The sequence below is a fragment of the Clavelina lepadiformis genome, chromosome 4, assembly GCF_947623445.1.
Source record: "Clavelina lepadiformis chromosome 4, kaClaLepa1.1, whole genome shotgun sequence".
Taxonomy (NCBI): Eukaryota; Metazoa; Chordata; class Ascidiacea; order Aplousobranchia; family Clavelinidae; genus Clavelina; species Clavelina lepadiformis.
This window is the reverse complement of record NC_135243.1, coordinates 2,768,088-2,790,504: the sequence shown is the minus strand read 5'-3', so window position 1 is coordinate 2,790,504 and position 22,417 is coordinate 2,768,088. Positions and strand designations below refer to the sequence as shown.

The window sequence follows — 22,417 nt, the reverse complement described above, 5'->3', positions numbered from 1 at the left end:
ATGTCGAACACAATTTTATATTACATTAATTGATATATTTATCACAAATATAACATTCGGTGTTTTGTTGCCACATATGTTCAAGATGGTCTTCCTGATTTTGGGAGACTAGAATTGGTAATGTTGTGTGAAACTATGGACGTGTCTCTTGTTAGAAAGTATGTAGTGATTCCAGAGGACGAGGTCTTAAATGCTTGCGCTACGAAATTGCTAAAATGAACTGTTTGAAATTAAATATTCACATATTTGTGAGTCCACAGGTTTATCATGTTATAAGTTGAACAGTAAAATTTTAATTCCTCAAATAATTGATTTTATTGGGTTTGTTTGATTTTATTTCTGTTTGAATTTGTTCTAACAAAGTACATAACATTTGTTATTATATAGTTAGGAACCATATATTTTAGCTTAAATTTAGGTTATTTTGAACATATTTGTTGTGATTGTTAGCATAAATGTCGTATTTGTATTTGAAAAGTGAATCAAACAATCGTAGCACTTGTGCGCGTTGGCATTCCAAGATTATTAAAAAGAAACCTCTTTTAATTTCGAGGAAAGAAATTTGGGTAATGAAATTTGTAAAAAATGTCCGCCTACTGTACTTACACAGGAGTACTTTTAAGTTGTTTCGACCTTGTTCAACCTTGCATTTAGTGGAAACGTTCATAAACTTACGGCATTGCACGAACAGCGCTCTCACTTTTAGGGATTTAGTTCCAAATTGGAACTTTTAGCCCCTTTTAGGGAGAAGTTTAGGGATTTTGATGATCTAGGGATTTTTTGGTGATTTTTGAAATTGTTGATAGGACGATAGGTAGTCCTATAAAGTACTTATTCAGATTTCACTTTTAGCATGTAAAAAAGGTTAATTTGTTTGTCATTTGTATATATAGGCCTATATATGTACCCCTACTAGCCACACTGTAAAAAATCGTTTCTAATTATAAGTCAGTGAGACAATTGAGACTAACTATAAGCCATACTTTTCGTTGGAAGACTAACTATTAGTCTCAACTGTCTCACTGACTTATAATTTTAATTAGAAAAGATTTTTTACAGTGCATCTTTGAGGTAATGTGATAAGAAGAGCGATTATTTTTTGACGGCACTGGGTAAAACCTGGACACGACGCAATCCGCGGATCGTCCATGGACGGTTGAAAATGGACGATTTTTGCGTAAGCGTCCATGGACGCTTTTACGCAAAACCGACGTTTTCCTTTAATCGTCCATGGACGATTGTTGAAATAGGCTTAAATCAGTTCTTTTGCATCAAAGCGTCCATGGGTGGTTTTTAGGATAAGTTTAAAGCAGTGGTTTCGAGATCGTCCATGGACGGTTGAAAATGGACGATTTTTGCGTAAGCGTCCATGGACGATTTTAGGAAAAGCTTAAATAGCGGATATGAGGAAAGCGTCCATGGACGGTTGTGGGATTAGGCTTAAAAAGCGTCCATGGACGATTTTAGGATAGGCTTATATAGCGAGATGATGAAAATGTCCGTGGACAGTTATGGGATAGGCTTAAATAGTGGATATGATGTAGTGTCCATGGACTGTTTTGGGGTAGGCTTAAATAGTGGATATGATGTACCGGTAGTGTCCATGGACTGTTTTGGGATAGGCTTAAATAGCGAATATGATGAAGTATCCATGGACGGTTATGGGATAGGCTTAAATAGTGGATATGATGTAGTGTCCATGGAGTGTTTTGGGGTAGGCTTAAATAGTGGATATGATGTACCGGTAGTGTCCATGGACTGTTTTGGGATAGGCTTAAATAGCGAATATGATGAAGTATCCATGGACGGTTATGGGATAGGCTTAAATAGTGGATATCATGAAGTATCTGTAATGAAAGTGGTATATTGGTACCTTTGCCTGAAAGGTTTACCCACTTACACTACAAAGTCTGTTTCCTTGTGTATATCTTAACAGTGAACCTTGATAGACTTCAGCAATAATGACACAGGAATGACTACTGTATAATCTGATTATATTTGAAGCTTCTTTGAACGAATACATCAAGATAGAACATTGTGACAGCAACAGCCCAGAGACATGTTGCGGCGTTGAACGTAGAAACCAAAAAGGACTGAGTAAATCAAAAATGCACGAACAAGGGAACAATCGATTACGTCACGCAGTGTTATGCTTCACTGATTCCATAGATGAGAATTCTATGTCGTACACAATTTTATATTATATTAAGTGATATATTTATCACATATCCATGGACGGTTATGGGATAGGCTTAAATAGTGGATATGATGTAGTGTCCATGGACGATTTTAGGAAAAGCTTAAATAGCGAATATGATGAAAGTGTCCATGGACAGTTATGGGATAGGCCTAAATAGTGGATATGATGTCAGCATCCAGCAAGCATGGACAGTTTTGGGGTGATATGCAGAAATGATGGGACATGCAAAGACGTCCATGGGTTTTGGATTGACGTCCATTTAAGAGTTTTGGGATCTAGGTTTAAAATTAAATGATGGATATTGGAAAAACGTCCATGTACGGTTTTGGGTTAGGCTAAAGTGATACAGTTATAGGCATCTATAAGCTGGACACAACACAATCCATGGAATGTTGAAAATTTTGAGTAATTATTTCGTGGCATGACCAACTTTTTTATTTATGTGTCTTTACTGTAAATTGTTGTTATTATTCTGATTTAGATATAACATTACTGATCTCAATACATATTACTCTGATATTGTAAGTGTATTTTAGATCATTTTTACGTGCTAATGGCAAATGTTTTCGTGGCACTTGGGATAAATGGATGTTTCAGCATAGCAAACATGAAAGGCAACAAGACAGTTTGAATTGTGGCCCACTTGCTTTAAAGGTATTTTTAGAAAGGATGAATTCAAATTTGTGAAGATTAAGTATATATATAATCACTATTATTATTAGTATATATTATCACTAATTCAAACTATTTGACATCACAATGTGTAATCGTGTATATTCCTAAAATCAAATTGGATTGTAATGAATTGTAAAAAATAGCTTTTCTATCAATAAGTGGCATATTGCAGGAAGCTCAAAGAATCCTTAATGAAAGTTCTTCCGAGGAACAGATCGATACGAACAGCGAGTCCTGCAAAAAGTATCGCATGGACTTTGGCAATTTACTGCTTGATTCCACCGGTGAGAGGCTGTTGGGCTTTTAATTAGAACTGCAGTATTTGTAGCATGTTGTGACCTTGTTGTTGTTTAAGGTCGTTGAAGTATACCACATAATTTTCCAGAAGAGCACTAAACCATACTTACGTATAAAGTTAATGTAAAAGAGATTTATAGGAAAACCACCAACATTTTTAACCTGACTTTAAACAGATTAACTATTTTGTTCGTTGTTGTATTTGTAACTGGCACATTGTTGGTCTTGAATTTGTTAACTAAATATTTTTAAAAACTGTATACTTCTGTTTTCACAACAAAGTATTTTAATGTAAAAATGCAGATAGATTTATTTCATTTTGCAGACTATGATGTATTGTTGAGTTTTTGCAATATATGCCACAATCAAGACCCATCTGAAATTGACCAGCAAAAGACAGAATGGGTAAACCTTGTTCATCATATAATATATTAACTTAGGCAGATTTAACCATCATTGCATACAGTTTAGTAGGTATTATAAGTTGCAACTATTTTACCACTGTAGTGAAACTATTTCGAACTGGGCAGCGGCAGATATCAGATTTTGGAGAAGTTTATTTTCAGTTTTACGGTGGTCTAGGCCAAATTTTGAACTTTTTACTTTTAGCTTGATACTTCAACAGGACCATGATAATCTCTATCGTCGTTTCTTCGCATGACTTAAACCTGGCACTGATTCCTAATCATTCAATACCCTGGTTAACAAGCTAGCCTTTGTACAATTTTTTTTGTGACATATTTTTTATTGGTTTTTGCATCATATTGCCCAAATTTCAAACTTTTTGCCAGTTTAAATAAAAAGACCTAGCGTCGTTAATGCATTGCAACTGAGTATCGAACACAAGCCATGCACAATATTTGCTCATTTGTTTCAGATGTTACTCTATGTTTCTACATTCAGATAATAAATGTCTACGAGCACACAGGTCCAGCAGTGCATAGTTTTATTTTTGTATAAATCCTGTTCTACAACCAAAAATTGTGTACATAAAAAACGTACATAAAAATTACTTAACTCAAACACAACTAGAAAATTTAAAATCACTTTTATAATTCTAGTTGTTTTAATTTTGCACTCGTGGTTCCAAAACACTTATGAAAAAACTAAGTTAATGACTTGTGTTTTTTGTGATAGGTTGTTTTAACTTTATAGAACACCTATACCATGCTCAAGCATATGTGGGCAGTACTGCGGTACTATAGTACCGAATTACTTTTTTCAAGAAATTACAGTCAGTCCCGCTAATCAGTACTTTTCGTGTGATTAGTTAAAATTTAACAAGTTTATGTTCAAAAAACACATGTTAATTACTCCTTAATACCAATTGTAGCATCTGTTGATCTTTTTTAATCTAGAAGTGTCAAGCAAAATTGCAAACAAGTAACCTTTACCGCAGCAAATATTGCATTTGCTGCAGCATCTTTTACACGAAAAGTGCTGTCTGTTCACCTCTTTGCTTAAGAGATCACTTTACAGGATTTAATTGTCTATATTGTTTTTTCAGATTGAATGCAGTCTTTGTTGTCGATGGGTTCATCAGAATTGTGTACCATTAATACAGTATTTGTCGCAGGAATATTTTTGCAGCACCTGCAAAAAAGAATAAATGGATTAATACAAATTTTTGTGTTTGACGCGAAAGTGAATATATTCAATTTCAAGCAAAATATGAGGAAATAAAATCGAGATTAAGTGTTACCCTGCTCACAGTTATAGTAAAATATGTACAATTTAACACATTAAGCTTGAGTGATGATGAAAACAACTTGGTTAAAGTCTTTAATCACATAATTTAAAAAGTTTTTGGAATTGGACTTTATTCAGACCCAGATTGGAAAGTTCGCTGTTCTTGGGTGAGAAATCCCCTGTGCTACATTATGAAAGAATAGCCATTGTACGCCCAATTAATTATATTCCTCCCCCGCGTTCACATTCAAATACTGAGTGAGTTTTTACTGGATTTACAATGATGGTCACTTCTCTCCTGTCAGCTCATCTTATAACAAAAATCGTCCATGGATGCTTTTTAAGCCCATCTCAAAACTGTCCATGGACACTTCATCAAATCCACTATTTAAGCCTATCCCATAACCGTCCATGGATACTTCATCATATCCACTATTTAAGCCTATCCCATAACCGTCCATGGATACTTCATCATATTCGCTATTTAAGCCTATCCCGTAACCGTCCATGGATACTTCATGATATCCACTATTTAAGCCTATCCCATAACCGTCCATGGATACTTCATCATATTCGCTATTTAAGCCTACCCCAAAACAGTCCATGGACACTACCGGTACATCATATCCACTATTTAAGCCTACCCCAAAACAGTCCATGGACACTACATCATATCCACTATTTAAGCCTATCCCATAACTGTCCACGGACATTTTCATCATCTCGCTATATAAGCCTATCCTAAAATCGTCCATGGACGCTTTTTAAGCCTAATCCCACAACCGTCCATGGACGCTTTCCTCATATCCGCTATTTAAGCTTTTCCTAAAATCGTCCATGGACGCTTACGCAAAAATCGTCCATTTTCAACCGTCCATGGACGATCTCGAAACCACTGCTTTAAACTTATCCTAAAAACCACCCGTGGACGCTTTGATGCAAAAGAACTGATTTAAGCCTATTTCAACAATCGTCCATGGACGATTAAAGGAAAACGTCGGTTTTGCGTAAAAACGTCCATGGACGCTTACGCAAAAATCGTCCATTTTCAACCGTCCATGGACGATCCGCGGATTGCGTCGTGTCCAGGTTTTACCCAGTGCCGCACTAAAGTCACAGCTGGTACGATTTGAGAAACTGCAGAGGGATGATTGGTATGGTAAGTTTATTTTCTGACTTTGTCCTAAATCTGCAAATAATTGAATAATCTGCAGAAGCATGTTATGTATTATTTGCCATAGACATGCATTATGTGCAGCAGAACACACATTTACGTTGAATTTTAAAACTTATCTTTACTTGGCCTAGTACAGTAAGGCTGCTGGCAGACTGGTGATGCTGTGAAAATATTTGTGTGATAATATTTTGTGAAACTTAATTGAAATGACATGTGGTCTATTTAGCCGGGAAATATTTCCACATAATCACTGGTAGATTAATACAGCAGCCTACTAGGCCAAGTAAAAGTGAGTTTTGTAATTTACATGTCTATTGTAAACATATTGCCAGTGCTAGTGTACAGAGCCTAGCTTAGTAGGCTGCCGGTAATTCTGGTGAAAATATTTGCCGGCTAAATGGGCCACATGTCATTTAGATCAATTCTGGTTGTTGTATTAAGTTTATCTTCAGTTTAAAATGACTGCTTCTTTTTTAATTCGTCCCAAACAGATAATTTAAAGAAAAGTAAGTTTTCGCTTTCAACTTGACTTTGTCGCTTAAACATGAAAAATTTCCGTCTTAAATTTATTTCTATAACGCGGCGAACTACAACCGGTAAATAATTAACTATTATGTTTGTTTAGAGGACGACCAACGCAGATATATTTCGCTTTTATGCGAATTAAACGAATCCAGCGACATGGCAATGTTCAATATGGCGTCACTGCGCTTTCCAACAGAGATGAGTCTTCATACATTGAAATTGTCATCATCGGAAGCCGCGATCTTTTGTGACGTTTTAAGCAAACAACGAAAGGAGTTAAAGAAGCTTGATCTGATGAGCTGCTTCTCCCCTGATGATGTGGAAAGATTAATTTCGGCGATCTCTGAGATGCCTGGAAAGGTTTGACGATTTATTCAACTTTTTATCGTTTGCTTAGAACAGCATATGACGTCATAATGAATTGTTTACATTTGTCCTTATGACGTCATAATGGCTAGTACGAAGATATTTTTCAAGGCAGTTAGTTGAGATTACTGGGCAGTGTAGGTCGGATATTTTGTGCTAATTTATATAAAATTGCAGAATAATTTTTCGACGGTTTAGTGATTACTTGAATCTACAAGGAATGTGGAATCTGCGATAAACTTGGTCGCTTAAAATTCTTTCTTTTTAATAAAAAAATGACAAAATTTTGTTGGATCAGTTTTAGCCTGGCATGTGCAGGTTAATTTTGGGTCAACTGAAAAGTTTCAATTTTTTTAAAACTGAAATTAATTTTGCAAACTTATTTATCAGGATTTGTTTCTACAACTAATACTCGATACCGGTTTTAATTGGCCGCTCAAAATTATTTCTATTTAATTCAAAAACCAAGAATTTGTGTTGAACCTATAGGCTAGGCCTAAATCTGACCACGTGTTGCTGGTTAGTTATTAACCAATTAATGATAATATTAACTTGTATGTAGTAATATATTAGCTTCACCAATACACCAGGTTGTAGTTTACAAAGATTTCATCTGCAGGTAAAAGAGTTGTACATCAGTGGCAACATAATCAAAGACATTCCAGGACCAGAATTTTTCGCTAAAATTGTAAAATGTGTGGGCATGCAATATCTGGGCATGGAAGGTTGCTTCGAAGATGGAAGAATCGCAAATTCGAGCGAGATTCAAGAAATTCAACTCGTCCTTGACCAGCTTCATGACTCGGTATTCTTTATATCTTGTCATGTTTGTGTCAACTTGAACTTTGCACAGAAATTTAACTTTTAACCTAATTTTTAATTTATAGCGGTTGCGAGTTGATGTTGGTTGGGACGACGATCTTAATGTCGTCTGTCTCACTTCGCGCAATCACTGCTGACGTAATAATGGTAAGTAGGTTTCATTTTTAAACAGAAATTTTATTTTAATGAAATTCTGGTAAAATTCCTTCTTCACATCGATTCACTTGTTTAAAAGGAATTGCGTCGTGGCCGGGATTTGAACCGCGGACCTCTGCGACATCGAGCGATCGCTCAAACCCATGCGCCATCTACAGATTTATTAATTCATTGATAAAATTGATTTATATTTGTACATAAACTAATAGTGATGTCATAATTATAATTGTTAGACATGTTTATTGAAATACTGTAAATATTCACTGCATTATGTTAAATGGTGAATTTGCTGTAATATTTTAGATTTGCTGATTTTTGTGATTTGAAATATCCAGAGTGAGTTTTGTGGAAATAAAATTTGTTGTAAGACAGAAATTGGTTTTGTGTCAATATTTTCAGCGTCAAATTTCTGCCCAAACGTTATAAGTAGGTTTTTATCATCGCTAATTGCTTTGTAGAGTTCAGCTCTAAATTGCTTATATCTGCTCAAATCTAATGAGGCTGGTGCTATGACTTGTAGGCTAAAGCATCCGCCTCGAATGCTGCCTCTACCTTGTAACCAATGATTGTCGTCGGAACGGAACCACGAACGCGCTCCCTTTTAGGGGTTATTCGCTGTAAGAACATCATTTTCTGTAGTGACTAAAAAGTTACAGCTTTGAGACTAATTAAAAAATAAAACGAAGAAAAATAAACAACTTAATACGCAACACAAAGCACAGCCGCACGTCAGAATCTTGTTTTGGCGTTTCGATATAAACGCTTTGTTTTTAAGCTGACATCATTGTGTCGAGAATCGTAAGTTTGTCGATGTCGTGCGTGATCTACTTTTGCATGAGACGCGAAACCGATATTTGTCGTGGGCTTTGTGCCGTGTGATATCACTTTAACAGCTTAGCAGCGTTTATGGTTGTAGCAATAGTTATCAAAGGACGGTTATGACGTCACATCACCAAAATTGTTTTCTGCTATTGCCCAGCTTTGAAAAACGGCAAAGTGGGCAAAGAGCCGAGTGCAGATGACGCATTTCAATTGCATTTACACAGAGAATGAATAGAGATAAAAGCTATTTAACGATGGTTTGTGTGCATATAATGTACCAAAAAAGAAGGTTGCGTAATAACGTAATTTGTAGCAAACGTTTGTGACAGGAGCTCTGTTACGTGGTTACGTACGTTACGTAATTATTTATAATTTCGTGCAACATTAGCGAGGACACACACTTGGTATAAACCTATTGAGGTGGAAACAAAAACTCTGCAGGAAAGTTGACTCTCTTACGCAGCGAAAAACTGGCAGTTATACCCCGACCTTTTCATGATGGCCAGTTAAGGTGAAAAGCGAGACTCGGCGGGGTCCTGGATGCATAATATTTGCCTCTTTTGCTTTTGTAAGATCTCAAAAATTTCCTCTTTCAAGATGACAACTCTAAAGACATCCGTCGCGGGGCTGAAGGATCGACCAAAGCTTCCACCTTTGAAGTCGTGACAGAGATGCCTCTGGTTTTGCGACGACTATTCCGGTGCATCTCGGCGTTGTTGATGGCTTTGCTGACGGCCGCTTGCGATGGCATTCTCACCCCAGTCTTCTGCATGAGCTCAATGTTCTTCGTTTGGCGAAGAAGTTCGAGGTCGCCGGAATCCCATTCGAAGATGCAGCTCGACATGAACTAACATTGGATGAGATACTTTAGTGCACCTCGCAGCTAAGCGACGCATGAAGCGCCAAACAATAAGCCACACGATAAGGTGAAAATTTAGAAATTTCCGCAGCGATTTTAAATGTAAGTAGGAAAATAAATTTAACTTTTGAGGCATTTTAAAGCGTTTTATACGAGGTGTAAAAATAGAAAAGTTTTGCGTCCCTCGCGTTCTGAGCTGGATGGTCGAAACGCAGGAATTTAACAACCAGCCTTTAAGCACTTTCGGCTTTCTACGAAATTCAAAATATGGCTTCGGGAATGGGGCGATATTTTCTGCCTCAGCGCAGGGCGGCTAAAACCTAGGTTACGCCTTTGTTTCAGAATATCTATGACGTGGTGACAATGGAGCTCCACGATTTAAGTTGCTACTCCTCCTAAATTTGCCTCAGAGATAAAACATCACATCATCAACATCATCTGCCAATGGCTTTTGGAGTCTGCCTCGCGTCCATCCATTGCATGAGCTATACACATGATGACTCGTGATGACGCATGACGTATACACATGATGACGCGTGATGACGCATGACGTATACACAGTGGTGAAAACAAACCGGAACGGTCCGGAACACAGTTCCCGCAAATGAGTTATTGCCGGTACGGTGTACCTGCAAGGGAGAAACGCCAAGATGTCAAAAAGTGATAAGTCAGTTAGTTAAAGTAGAAAGTTAAAAGTTTTGATACGAAATGAAACAAAATTTTCCGTGTAAAGTTTTTAATAGATATTTGCACCAAACGTAGTCAACGCTTTATAAACCAGCTCAGGACCAGAATTCTTTAACACTCAACGACCGTGTCAATTTATCTCTTGTTGTCCTGCTTTTAGCCCCTCTTGTTCAAGAGTTGGGGAACCCCTTTTTTCATAATATTTGCCCATTTTGCTTTTGTAAGATCTCAAAGATTTCCTCTTTCTGGATGAGAACTTCAAAGACATCCATCGCGGAGCTAAAGGATCGACCAAAGCTTCCACCTTTGAAGTCGTGACAGAGATGCCTCTGGTTTTGCGACGACAATTCCAAGCCATCTCGGCTTTGGTGATGGCTTTGCTGACGGCCACTTAGATGGCATTCTCACTCCAGTATTCTGCAAGGTCAGACCGCTGAGCTAAAAGTACGTTGTGCTTTGACAGATCTTTTTGGATTGCAACAATTTCCACCGATAAACAAAAGCTAAGAAGGACTCTCACCGGCCTTCGCGCATCGCTTCATCAACCCATCGGCCATGCTTTGTAGTGTGGGTTTTATTTCCGACGCTGTCACCATCGACAGCAAAATTTCTCAAAAGTCGTTGTCGATACTCGTCGGCCAGTTGGCAGGGCTTAAAAAAATTCAAATATATTTTAATTTTGACAAGGCATTTACATCAATTTTTACCAATTTTCTCCAAATCGTAATTATCTGTCCGAGCTCGAGCATTAAAGCTCGACATATATACTTAGTCAATGCCAGTACTAATAATAATACAATAATAGCAATACTATTTAATCTCTTTATTCGTTATAGCATGGTACTCTTTATTCTAGTGTAGAGCTTGCATGTATATTACAAGTTTTCTATTGTATTTGTATATTTCACGTAAAGTTGAAAAGTTGTTTTGCATATCATACATTTTGCATATCTTGGAGATCTTCAACAACTTGTCGTCGGAGTCACCAGAATATATGGCATGACATGAGTTCACAAAATTGTGTAGACTACATAAAAATCAAATTACAATTTAAAGCGCATGGGCAATATAAATGCAATAAAGAGAGAAGACAACGCCTTATAAAGTAATTTATTATCACGAGCCATCTTCGTTAAGCAGATGTCAGATATAGAATACACCATCCTTATAACTACCTCTGTTTTCAAGTAAGTGATGTTGGAAAGCTTAATGCTTGACAAGAAACATCTTGATAATGCCACCAGGCTAACACAAATAAACCTGATCCTATTGGCTTAGATGACAAGGACTGGTACAACTGGGCTGTGCTCACTGATCAGGGGTTGAAGGACAAGAAAAAAAAAAGGTAATCGTCTTCATTGGTAAGCACACTTAAAGGTTTCCAACCAAGACGATATACACTTCACTAGGTAGCTACAAAAAACATGTGAACGTCTGTTTGCCAATTAGCAAAGGAAGCGTACTCCAACCCTCACCTTTCCACAAGGTATAGTCAACAAAAAAACATAAACCTGCCAAAGGTGACCAAGGTACAATCCAACCAACGAAAGTGTTAAAAAATATCTTTTCAATCGGATTCCAATCCTGCCGGCCGGGAGCCATCAATGGATAAAAGTTGAAAGAAATTCAAACTTACATCGCCAACATGGCTGCAAACCAGTACTATGAGCTGGATTTAAAACTGTGACGTCTGCCAAGCTGGATTATAAGCTGATCTAAAACTACGTAAAACTCTCTAGTCAATGGCGATGTCTGTGGCGCTGGGTGGGTTTTACAGGACCCGGATGAAGACACGATTTTCTTACGCGTTCTTGCTGCCTTATCCTGTCATGTTCTCAGGCCTCAATTCAAAATATGAGATTCATTTACCAAATCGCCTTTGTCCCAAAAACATAAAATAAAGGAACGGAACGATTTTAAATCGTGGCTATACTTACAGTTGTGATTCCATTCAACTGAAAAACGCAGCAACGAGACTGAAAGCTACATCATAAATTGAATTACGTCATAATTACGTCGGCAAGGGCGCCTTTAAAGGTGATTATCCATAAACATAAATTCGTTAGGCAGAAGAGCCTTCTGGCGGATAAAATTTTACGTTATGTTAACTGGTTAATGTTAAAACCTAAGAATAGGACACAATAGGTTGATGGGTTTGGTAGACACAATAGGTAAGCAAGTACCTGAACTACAATAAATATAAAAACGTATTCTGCCATAAGGTTATATCAACGTTTAAAGCAAAAGGCCTCACGCAGCTTCAATTTCTTACCTCTGCCATGCTCAGGATTCCCTTTTCAGCTGTTCCACAATTCCTTTACTTTCTAGGTTATAATGTAAACGAAAAAAGCTCTTTCGGTGGTTTGAGGCGAAGCACTCTCTTTTCAAGTCTTTAACTTGCAGAGCCTCATTCAAAAACACCCAAAAGTTTTTGGCAGAAAAACACCAACGTCACCTCTGTATGCTGTTGCAGGACGAAAATTTATTTGCATCCAAGTATATTCTGGGACCAAAAGTTCATCTGTTTAACAACTTTTCTGCCGATGTGTTGACTTTTCTCAGTGTCACACAATCGTTCGTACTTTCGATGGATAGAAATTTACGGTACATAATGTAACATTCGGTGTTTTGTTGCTACATATGTTCAAGATGGTCTTCCTGATTTTGGGAGACTGGAATTGGTAATGTTGTGTGAAACTATGTACGTGTCTCTTGTTAGAAAGTATGCAGTGATTCCAGAGGACGAGGCCCTAAATGCTTACAGCATTGCAAAAAGTGAACTGTTTGAAATTAAATATTTACATGTTGTAAGTATACAGGATTTTCCATTTTACAAGTTGAACAGTAAAATTTTAAGTCCTCAAATAATCGATATTAGTGGGATTGTTTGATTGTAATTCTGTTTGAATTTGTTCTAACAATGTGCATAACATTTGTTATTATATAGTTAGGAACCACATATTTTAGCTTAAATTAAGGTTATCTTGAACATATTCGTTGTGATTGTTAGCATAAATGCCGTGTTTTTATGTGAAAAATAAATCAAAGAATCGTAGCAATTGTGCACGTTAGCATTCCCTGATTGTTAAAAAAAGTTCTTTATATTTCGAGGAAAGTAATTAGGGTAATGAAATTTGTATTAAATGTCTGCCTGTTGTACTTACACAGGATTTCTTTGAAGCTGTTTCGACCTTGTTTAACCTTGCATTTAGTAACAAAGTTTATAAAATTACGGCATTGCATGGATAAGGATTCTAAGGAAGGTTTTGAATTAAACAGTGACGAAATGTCACCATCTCAATATTAATGTGATATTTATCGCGATAACAGCAACTGTTAGGTCAATAACTCTGACTGTGTAAAGTGGCTTCGTATATTACATGGCACGAATGAGATTAAGCCACTAGTCTTTCACATATAACGAAGTAAATGCCAATCACATCGTACACTGGGTTTTAGTTGTAGCCATCATTGTTTCCGGTGCATCGGTGGGACGTAGCCTATAGTCAGCCATAAAAAGGAGTTGCAAACTGTATGTAGGCAGATTTATTGGTATTACTTGGACCACAATAAGGTATGGGCAATGTTTTTTTCAACGAAATCAACGTCTTAATAGTCAATGATAAAAATTTCGGACTGATGACGGTCACTTTTTTTCAAGTGTAGTAGGCCTAGGCCTATGCTACATAGCCTAGACATGAAAAATGCTAGTCCTAACTTCATTATCGATATTGAAAGCATTCTTTGCAAATGCAGCAGAAGTAGTTGACAGATCTGCCAATTGACTGACCTATGCGTCGAAGTGATGAAGCTGTTGTCTGTCGATCCACAAAATTACTGTGATGCTCCCAGGGAAGTAATTCGAAGCATTATGGAAAAGGTATGTTACAAAAATAAACATAAATAAAGCCTATATATATGGAAAAGTTTATCATAATTTTGTGATTAATTTTGTTTCTCATTGTTGCTTCAAGTTTAATTTTTTGCTTTGTTGACGAGGCTAAAAAGATTATTATCAAATGTAGTTTGATTTTATTGTTGGTGCTTAATTACAAATATGCCTGTAATTTTGTCTGTAATTAATGTTAGTTTCTCATCATCTCCACAAGTTTAACCATTTGTCAACTTGGCTAAAACCACTGCTATGAAATGCTGTTTATATCTATAGATCGCCTAATTATGTATACATAGTTTATTTTTGTTTTGAAGAGTTGAAAATTATAATGCGTTAATCACTCGACTTGATTAAGATCGATTTTATCCGGATGGGAACGACCGTTGCCACAAATTTTCTCCTCAAGAGGAAAGATGAGAGAATGGCACTTGCTCTCACTGAGGGTTGGAGAGATCCTCTTGGAAACCAATCAAGACCAAAAATGTTGGACCTCGTAAGTTTATTAACTCTGATATTTCCAATTGACAATGCAGTTGTATTCAGCTACTACCTACTGGTGACTTTAAATGTGGGTTTTGTATTTTTCGTCTTTGCTTATTTTATAGTTTTCATGGTGTTTAATATTTCGTCGGAGATGAGTTTATTATCACTTTTTACTTTGATTTAAAGCAGCGGTTCTTAACCTTTTTGATCTGCTTTCCTATTCCTAATTATATCCTAGTTTTCTGTTGGTTGTAGAACTGCACCTACGCTTATGTTAGTGTCAGGCAAGAGCTGAAGTAAGCCTCACTTCTGTGTGTAATTATAGTAGTTTATTTGTTTGATGCTGTCATGCATTCATACATGTGAGTCTATGCTGTTGTTAGATTGAAATTATATACAGCTTGGCAATGCATATGTTTTGGTGCCTACAACTGTTTTGCTTTGTTTGGCAGCAAAAGTAAAAGAATGCTGAGTTTGAGTTTTGTTTAAGCTCAATTGCTTTAAGTTGTCGTCGCAAAACTTTGCATCATCGATTGTTTGGTTAATGGTTATTGTTCACTTTGTGATGCTGGTCTATTGTGTTTATATATTGATTAGTCATTTTGCTATTGCATAATCAAGTTTAATTTAATATTTTTAACGTTCAACTGTGACATCAGATGTCTATGTATGCAGCTTTTCCGAGTATGAAGTAGCAGTTAAAAAGATTGCCATGGAGATGAGATTTAAACAAGTCTTAACTATCATCTCAAGTCCATGGTCAAGATTGTCTCGCACGACTTTGCTGCATGCGTAGATGCCTACCTCACACTGTGAGTTAAAGAATATATAGAAGCTTTCAGTCTGACGTCAGCAACATAGACATCAACTCGCTCTTTATGCAGTCTGATGGTGGCCTCACTCCTATTGATAAGTAAGTTTGTTCGTAAGGCTGTGATTATATTATTATATTAACATGAAGAATAACAACAGATCGTCATATTCATTTAAATCAGCGATAAGCAAGCTACCAACAAAGTGACACCTATCATTGCAAACTGTGTTGTAGATATAGGAGCAAGTAACAGCTCCAACTAACTATGACATCGTTTGTGCCTATGATCTGGCCCGCCTGTAAAAACTCAACACTCAAACAGCCCTTGAGTTGGAAAAGATTCATCAAATGTTTACGTCTTCTGATATAAAATACAACATCTCACACTCCCCAATGCTCAGGTTCGATGGAAATAGAACAATATTATCCGGCCCAGCAGGTGGCGTAGTGGGGTACATCATGACATCATTTGAAGACCAACCCAGCATTGGGTACAACATGGGAGGTATGGTGCCGTTAGGATATCCAGTATCAGTATGAGCATGTATGTTGCATGCATGCACAAGCTAGGTAAATATTAATAAGATTACGTAAGTTATGTCCTTGTGTTGTCATCGTGAAATTTATGACACTATTTACACAGGAACATCAACAGATCTAAGTCGATACGACGGGGAATATGAGCATGTGTTGAAGTCTACTACAGCTGGTGTCACCATACAAGCGCCACAGGTATTTTATTTTGAAATCTTAAATTAAGACAAAATTTCAATAATGGCACAAACTTTCCTGTTAATGTCAACAACAGAACAAAGTGTGTTTTTTATTTCAATGTGCTGATATATATATTATAGTATTGAGTATCTTGTTTTCTTTCGATCTTTTTGGGATATTTTATCTTTACCTTTTGTAAAATATTGTGACTTTGTGACTTTCATAGAGGATCTGTCAATAAGTGATTCACGGTCCAGCGATTATCATCCACAAAATCAGCACAATCTTGGTCGAACCCGACTGCAAGACAGAGATGACTAAGAAAGGTATTGCGTTATGACGTCATGGTGACATCACTTAGAGTTTGATGAGGGTAGTCTTTTTCTTACATGATAGGTTGACAATATCATTGTAGCTTGCCGCGATTAGAAATTACAATTTTGGGAAAATTCGCTTATTCAGGTGACGTGACCATCATGATAGGGAAGGGAAAGCCGAAGCATATTGGCAAGGAATTGGACGCCATCCAACTCTCTATATTTTCACACAGGTCAGTATTATTTCGTAGATACAGTTTTTAGAAGCAAGTTTTATAACTGACAATAACTGGAAAATTGAATATCAAATGCATGCAATGACCATTGTGGTAGTTGTAAGGTGTGGTTGGGTTCTTTGTCATTCTCCGTTATTTTAAATAGGTGGTATTTGTTATTGTTAAGTGTTATTTGGTGGACTGAATTTCTCGAAGCGATTTTTATGACTGACAATTTACCCAAATGACAATAACTGGGAAATTGAATACCAAATGCATACAATTATTATTGGGGTAGCTGTAAGGCGTGGTTGGGTTTTTTGTCATTCCCAATTAACTTTTATGGGTTATGTGCTATACTGGGATCACTGACCCCATCACTATATTATAACCTCTGACCGTTGACATCAAAGGTTCATGAGCATTGCAGAACAGAAGGGTAGGATTCTACAACAGACAGCGATATCCACTAACATTAAGGTCTGGCTTGAACTTGTCATATTTATAGATGTTTGTTATTTATACATTACTGGTCTAGATAATCGTCCAACAGTGCTTTTACTTGTTTGTTCTAATTTCTGCGAATTTATTGCACCAAGATTTCTCAGCCCTTGACATTTTATCTGTGGTTCAGTCGTTGAAAGTCCCGTATAGTCTTTGTATATTGCAAGACTTGCTTGTGTAAATACGTTGTTGATAGCTGAGTAGGTGTAATTCTATTATGATCATTCTGTGTCATTAGAACACTCATTGTTTATTGTGTAACATTACATGAATCGACAGGAACGACTTGACTTCTTGTGCGCTTTTTTCGGACCTGATGGTGGTCTTGTTTCCAACGCTTCTCCTATCCTAGGCCACCTAGGAGCCATGCAGGATGCCGTGCAGTACCAGATGAGGGCGATAGATATCAATGAAGGAGATTGCATCCTCTCCAACCATCCATGTACTGGAGGAGTTCATCTTCCTGATCAATCTCGTGAGTATGATCATGTGATTTGCTTTATGATGTGATAAATGTTATAGATCTGAACATGAAGTTTGCCATACGATGTTCAAAAATTTCATGGTTGTTTCACAACGGTGTTTGTGTTAACCAACCGCTACTAAAACATTATCAGAAGTTTGCGATTTATGCTGGGACCACCACCATTATGTGGTTATCTAATTTACCAGCTATGTGGTTATTTGGCAATTTAGTTGCCGATGTGGTAATTTATGTGGTTACCAACAATCATTTGTTTAGTTGGTATTATATCATATGAAATTACCTGATTATATCAGACAACATTATGTGGTATGGCTTCATTATTTCCAACCACACACCAGGTTTTCATCCCTGAGCACACGAAGCCGATATTTTTCACGGCGAGTTGCCACGAAAAATTTGCCATTCCGTTCGTGGTCCATGTGCTAGTTTTGCGGTAGCTCAGGCAACTTGACAATCTCTTCTCTCTACAACAAAGGCTGTCTCTTATTTAAACAAGATTAAATCGTTACGTCTTTTCCGAATGTTTTTACTTATTTAATTCATTTGGGTGACTTTTTTTAATTAACAGTTTGCGACAGTTATTTTACTTCATTATTACCAATTTGTTACATCACAGTGTATTATCACAGTTTAAATCATCATCTCGCTGTAATGGTTGGATAATAAAATGTCATATAAACATCTCAATATACATATGTTAATTGATAATCTCGTATTGGTAAATTGGATGATTGCAATTACCTAATAATTTGTTCTTTTCTGATTTGTTTGATATAAATCTTTTGAGAACAATTTTGTTGCATTTCGATCACAGAGCCCATATCTGCACTAGATGTCACTGTTGATGAGCTTATAGTCGAGTGTGTGCAAGCATTATCAGATCAGGGTTTCCCCTGAAAGCATCAAAACCGATCTTTATTTGAATCCGAGGTATGAGCGGACCGACTGCGCCCTCATGTGTCAGCCTTCCACGGTAAAAAACTTAGATTTTGTCGCATCAAAGTTTGGTGACTTTTTGCCGACTTTCCAAGCCAGGTGGGTTCTAAGGTCAACACTGGTGCAGTTGAAGTATTTTCCACATTTAGTCGCAAAGAACCTCGTCCATGTATAAGTAGTTGTCGAATGATATTTGTAGAATGTTCACAACCAATTACTATGCAACAGCTACGCTGTCGTTTTATTAAAACTTAGCATTCAAATTTTTAGATTATTCAAACATTATTATTTAGTTCACTAACATCAAACTCATTCACGCATCTGCAGATACAAGAAAGAATTTGGTTTTGCCAGTCCAGGACGTGACATCATCAACGATGGTGGCAGAGTTGGAGGTATCGAACTTTCTGGGATTGAAGATCATGCTCTAGTGACATCGAGTGGTAAGCCACCACATGTCGAAAAATTAAACAGTTTTTTCATATCTAGTTCTCGTATCCTGGACATAAGATCGTATCAGATTTCATCCATCAACAATGCCACCTTCTAATGGAAATAATTCAGCCCTTTTAAACACGTTTTCTATCGCTGATTCTGATATCGCATCCCATGCATAGTTGACGTAATTCGCTGCATCTAGCAGATGATGGTTGCCATAGGCAACACCCGCTGCCCCTCTGGGTAACCTTTTTGCTTGCTCTTGTTTGCGTAACTTCAAAGTCTCTTTTAGCTCATAAAGGCTAAGAACATCCTTAACATACAAATATCTCAACTTTTCTTTAGTGCTGCAATTATACCCATATCGCATGGTTGCTTCCAGCTAGTGCAGTTGGAAGGGAAAATGCCACCTTGACGTTGTTTCTCTCAAAAGCAGAAGAATGGCCAGGGCCAGTGTCCACCTACAGGAGAACCCGGCGTCCTGTTCTCTTCTTCACTTCAGGATGAAAAACTTTATTGAACCATTTCCAACACTTGTCAACATCCATCCATGCTTTACCCTGACTTAGTACTGTAGAAGCCATTCTCGATTCTTGACACAAGCCGGAAATTTTGGTTTCCCAATCAATGTACAAGGAACTTTATGCGTTCCTGTGGCATTTGTGCAAACAACCAGTGACACTCGTTCTTTAGCTTTCTTTTTTTCCTCGGATAGTGCTGACATCTTCAGATGGCATGAGCAAGGTATATCTGAGCAAGAGCTGAAAAAATGACCCAGTTTCCTCCATGTTATAAACATTCTCGGGATCTTCTCATCGTGGAGAAGAATTTTCTGCAATCCACGACGTGATCGGAATCGGCCACTGCCATGAAGCTTTCAAGCCATCCTCTGATATCAATAGCTGTTCAGCGATTTGTATTGCTTTAAAAACGGCCAATGAGGGCGGAAGTGGAAGGCTTGTGCGATGCATGCTATCAATCCAAACATACAACATATCCTCCAGTTCAGAAAATTGACCAACAGATGCTTGAAATTGTTTTGTTTTGGTCTCTTCACACATCAAAGCAGATCATTTTCGAATAACTTCTTGATGATTCTTCTAAACCTTTGGAATAATGTCTTCACTCACTTCGTCCTTCCCAGCAAAACTTTACTTACTTGGAGGAGCTGGCTCCCTCAACCCGGTGATAACTTCTAATCTCTGAGATTCACTTAAATCAGTGGTTCTCAAACTGTGGTACGCGTACCACTAGCGGTACGCGAGAGCTTTTTAAGTGGTACCGCGTACCGCTGAACATGATTTTCGATGTGCTGTGAGTAATGTGTTGCCCCGGATAGACAAGCTTGTGCAGAAGAAACAGTTGCATCTTTCAAATTAGATTGTGTTTTCTTGCTATTCATTGGATTTATGGTATAGTAATAACGGTAATAACTAATAAATACCGGTACATTTGAGTAAAATAAGTCATTCAGGAGCCAGGTGGTACGCAGTGTAGCAAAAAAAACGAATGAGTGGTACGCGATCGCAAAAAGTTTGAGAAACACTGACTTAAATGCTTGACATCATGCGCAGTTAAAAGTACAGGATTACTAGGAGTAAGCTACTGTGCAATTATACTCACCACCTAACACAATAATTTCATCTGCAAAAACTTGTACAATTTTACTGCAGGCTAGCTCACCACTGCACCCATCTCATGCAAGCGTTGTATAAAGTGCATGCAGATTTGAATCCACTGACCTGGTAACTTATTCGCGATTACAAGTTTGATACTTAGGCCTACTTTACTAATCTAAATTAAAAAGTTCATCTCAAGGACCAAGCTGTGCATTTGTTGTCATAACCGTAAACCCAGCAGACGGAATTATACTTGTGTAATTGTTACGGCTTAAAAGGGTTGATTGCAATGTGTAGTTCTGTCACTGTGCACACTTCAAGGGAAGAAATAACAAAAACATTGCAAACTACGCACAAACCGACCAGATTTAAGTTGCGTACTTAAGCTGGAGACTGCTTTGTGAATCACTGGTCTAGATAATCGTCCAAAACTGCTTTTACTTGTTTGGTCTAATTTCTGCGAATTTATTGCACCAAGATTTCTCGGCCCTTGACATTTTATCTGTGGTTCAGCTGTTGAAAGTCCTGTATAGTCTTGTGTATATTGCCAGACTTGCTTGTGCAAATATGTTCTGGATAACTGAGCAGTTGTAATTCTATTATGATCATTCTGTGTCGTGAAAACACTCAATATTTACTGTGTAATATTACATGAACCGACAGGAGCTACTTGACTTCTCGTGTTTTCGGACATGATGGTGGTCTTGTTTCCAACGCTCCTCACATCCCAGTCCACCTAGGGGCCATGCAGAATGGTGTGCAGTACCAGATGTGGGCGATAGAGATCAATAAGGGAGATTGCATTCTCTCCAATCATCCATGTGCTGAAGGAGTTCATCTTCCTGATCTCATCGTGAGTATGATGATGTGATAAATGTTATAGATCTAATCACAAAGTTTATCATATGATGTTTGAAACATTTCATTGTTGTTGTTTAACAATGGGGTTTGTGTTAACCAACCACTACTGAAACATGCGAAGATTGTAATTTATGATGGGTTGTGATTGTGATAATGTTGTGAATGACTGCTTTATCATATCATATGATGCTGAAAAGTTTCATGGTAGTTGTTAAGTGAAACGATGAATTGGTTTCTGGTTTTCTAACAAGTCAGAATTATTTTTAAACCCTGTTGAACTTGTTTTTACTTGTGACCTCACAGAAGTGACAGCGATTCTCATGCTCCCCGGCGATTTTGCTCGTTGCAGCGGGACCCACAATCTCCATGGCAACCTGGCCGACTTGAGAGCGCTAGTTGCCGCTAACCAGAAGGTAAGAGTCTTTGTGACGTCACAACTGTATCAATCACAGACATTACAACGAAGCTTTCTGTTTAGGGTATCCACCTGGTCCAGGAGCTTATATCGAGTTACGGGTTGGAAGTGGTCCAAGCTTACATGGCGCACATCCAACACCACGCCGAGGTCGCGGTCAGAAATCTTCTGCGCGACGTCTCCATGACAACGGACGGCGTACTTCGCGAGTCGGACAAGATGGACGACGGATCAGTGATCAACCTCCGCCTGGGGATCGATTTGAAGGAGGGCAGCGCGACGTTCGATTTCGAGGGGACATCCCCTATGGTGATAAACAAGTGGAACGCGCCGAGAGCGATCAGCAAGTCTGTCATCATCTACTGCCTCAAGTGCATGGTGGACTACGACATCCCGCTTAACCAGGGCTGCCTTGCCCTTATCCACCTCCTAATACCCAAGTGA

The 22,417-nt window shown here is 37.7% G+C and overlaps 3 protein-coding genes and 2 long non-coding RNA genes across 5 annotated transcripts; 3 read left to right on the top strand and 2 right to left on the bottom strand.

Annotated features, from left to right (window-relative positions):
• Positions 1 to 2,460: 2,460 nt before the first annotated feature.
• LOC143453395 (uncharacterized) lies at positions 2,461 to 4,809 on the top strand. Its single transcript, XM_076954731.1, has 4 exons — positions 2,461 to 2,854; positions 3,048 to 3,159; positions 3,498 to 3,577; positions 4,680 to 4,809. Exons 1-4 carry the CDS (start codon positions 2,789 to 2,791, stop codon positions 4,779 to 4,781), a joined length of 360 nt encoding a protein of 119 aa, XP_076810846.1. The 5' UTR covers positions 2,461 to 2,788; the 3' UTR covers positions 4,782 to 4,809.
• On the bottom strand, positions 4,105 to 5,833 carry LOC143453437 (uncharacterized). Its single transcript, XR_013115187.1, has 2 exons — positions 4,884 to 5,833; positions 4,105 to 4,765 (listed from the first exon to the last, which is right to left on the bottom strand). It is a non-coding gene; the product is annotated as an uncharacterized LOC143453437 (long non-coding RNA).
• A 4,715-nt stretch (positions 5,834 to 10,548) lies between these two features.
• Positions 10,549 to 12,215, bottom strand: LOC143453432 (uncharacterized). Its single transcript, XR_013115183.1, has 4 exons — positions 11,451 to 12,215; positions 11,216 to 11,302; positions 10,796 to 10,926; positions 10,549 to 10,713 (listed from the first exon to the last, which is right to left on the bottom strand). It is a non-coding gene; the product is annotated as an uncharacterized LOC143453432 (long non-coding RNA).
• A 1,362-nt stretch (positions 12,216 to 13,577) lies between these two features.
• On the top strand, positions 13,578 to 15,561 carry LOC143453418 (uncharacterized). The gene is made up of 4 exons (XM_076954765.1): positions 13,578 to 13,849; positions 14,032 to 14,155; positions 14,526 to 14,663; positions 15,329 to 15,561. The coding sequence occupies exons 2-4, from the start codon at positions 14,081 to 14,083 to the stop codon at positions 15,341 to 15,343; spliced, it is 228 nt and encodes a 75-aa protein (XP_076810880.1). The 5' UTR covers positions 13,578 to 13,849; positions 14,032 to 14,080; the 3' UTR covers positions 15,344 to 15,561.
• On the top strand, positions 15,532 to 22,417 carry LOC143451805 (5-oxoprolinase-like). The gene is made up of 9 exons (XM_076952545.1): positions 15,532 to 15,566; positions 15,869 to 15,972; positions 16,111 to 16,199; positions 17,497 to 17,706; positions 18,585 to 18,739; positions 18,968 to 19,153; positions 21,361 to 21,554; positions 21,862 to 21,971; positions 22,037 to 22,417. Exons 1-9 carry the CDS (start codon positions 15,532 to 15,534, stop codon positions 22,415 to 22,417), a joined length of 1,464 nt encoding a protein of 487 aa, XP_076808660.1.

What these genes read in the sequence shown, in the direction of transcription:
- LOC143453395 (XM_076954731.1), top strand. Translation starts at nt 2,789, where the DNA reads ATGTTTCAGCATAGCAAACATGAAAGGCAACAAGACAGTTTGAATTGT. An exon ending in GTGGCCCACTTGCTTTAAAG is followed by an intron (nt 2,855 to 3,047) that starts GTATTTTTAGAA and finishes GGCATATTGCAG; the next exon opens with GAAGCTCAAAGAATCCTTAA. An exon ending in ACCAGCAAAAGACAGAATGG is followed by an intron (nt 3,578 to 4,679) that starts GTAAACCTTGTT and finishes TTGTTTTTTCAG; the next exon opens with ATTGAATGCAGTCTTTGTTG.
- LOC143453418 (XM_076954765.1), top strand. Translation starts at nt 14,081, where the DNA reads ATGAAGCTGTTGTCTGTCGATCCACAAAATTACTGTGATGCTCCCAGG. An exon ending in TTCGAAGCATTATGGAAAAG is followed by an intron (nt 14,156 to 14,525) that starts GTATGTTACAAA and finishes GACTTGATTAAG; the next exon opens with ATCGATTTTATCCGGATGGG.
- LOC143451805 (XM_076952545.1), top strand. Translation starts at nt 15,532, where the DNA reads ATGCAGTCTGATGGTGGCCTCACTCCTATTGATAA. An exon ending in TCACCATACAAGCGCCACAG is followed by an intron (nt 16,200 to 17,496) that starts GTATTTTATTTT and finishes ATGAATCGACAG; the next exon opens with GAACGACTTGACTTCTTGTG. An exon ending in TCTTCCTGATCTCATCGTGA is followed by an intron (nt 21,555 to 21,861) that starts GTATGATGATGT and finishes GTGACCTCACAG; the next exon opens with AAGTGACAGCGATTCTCATG.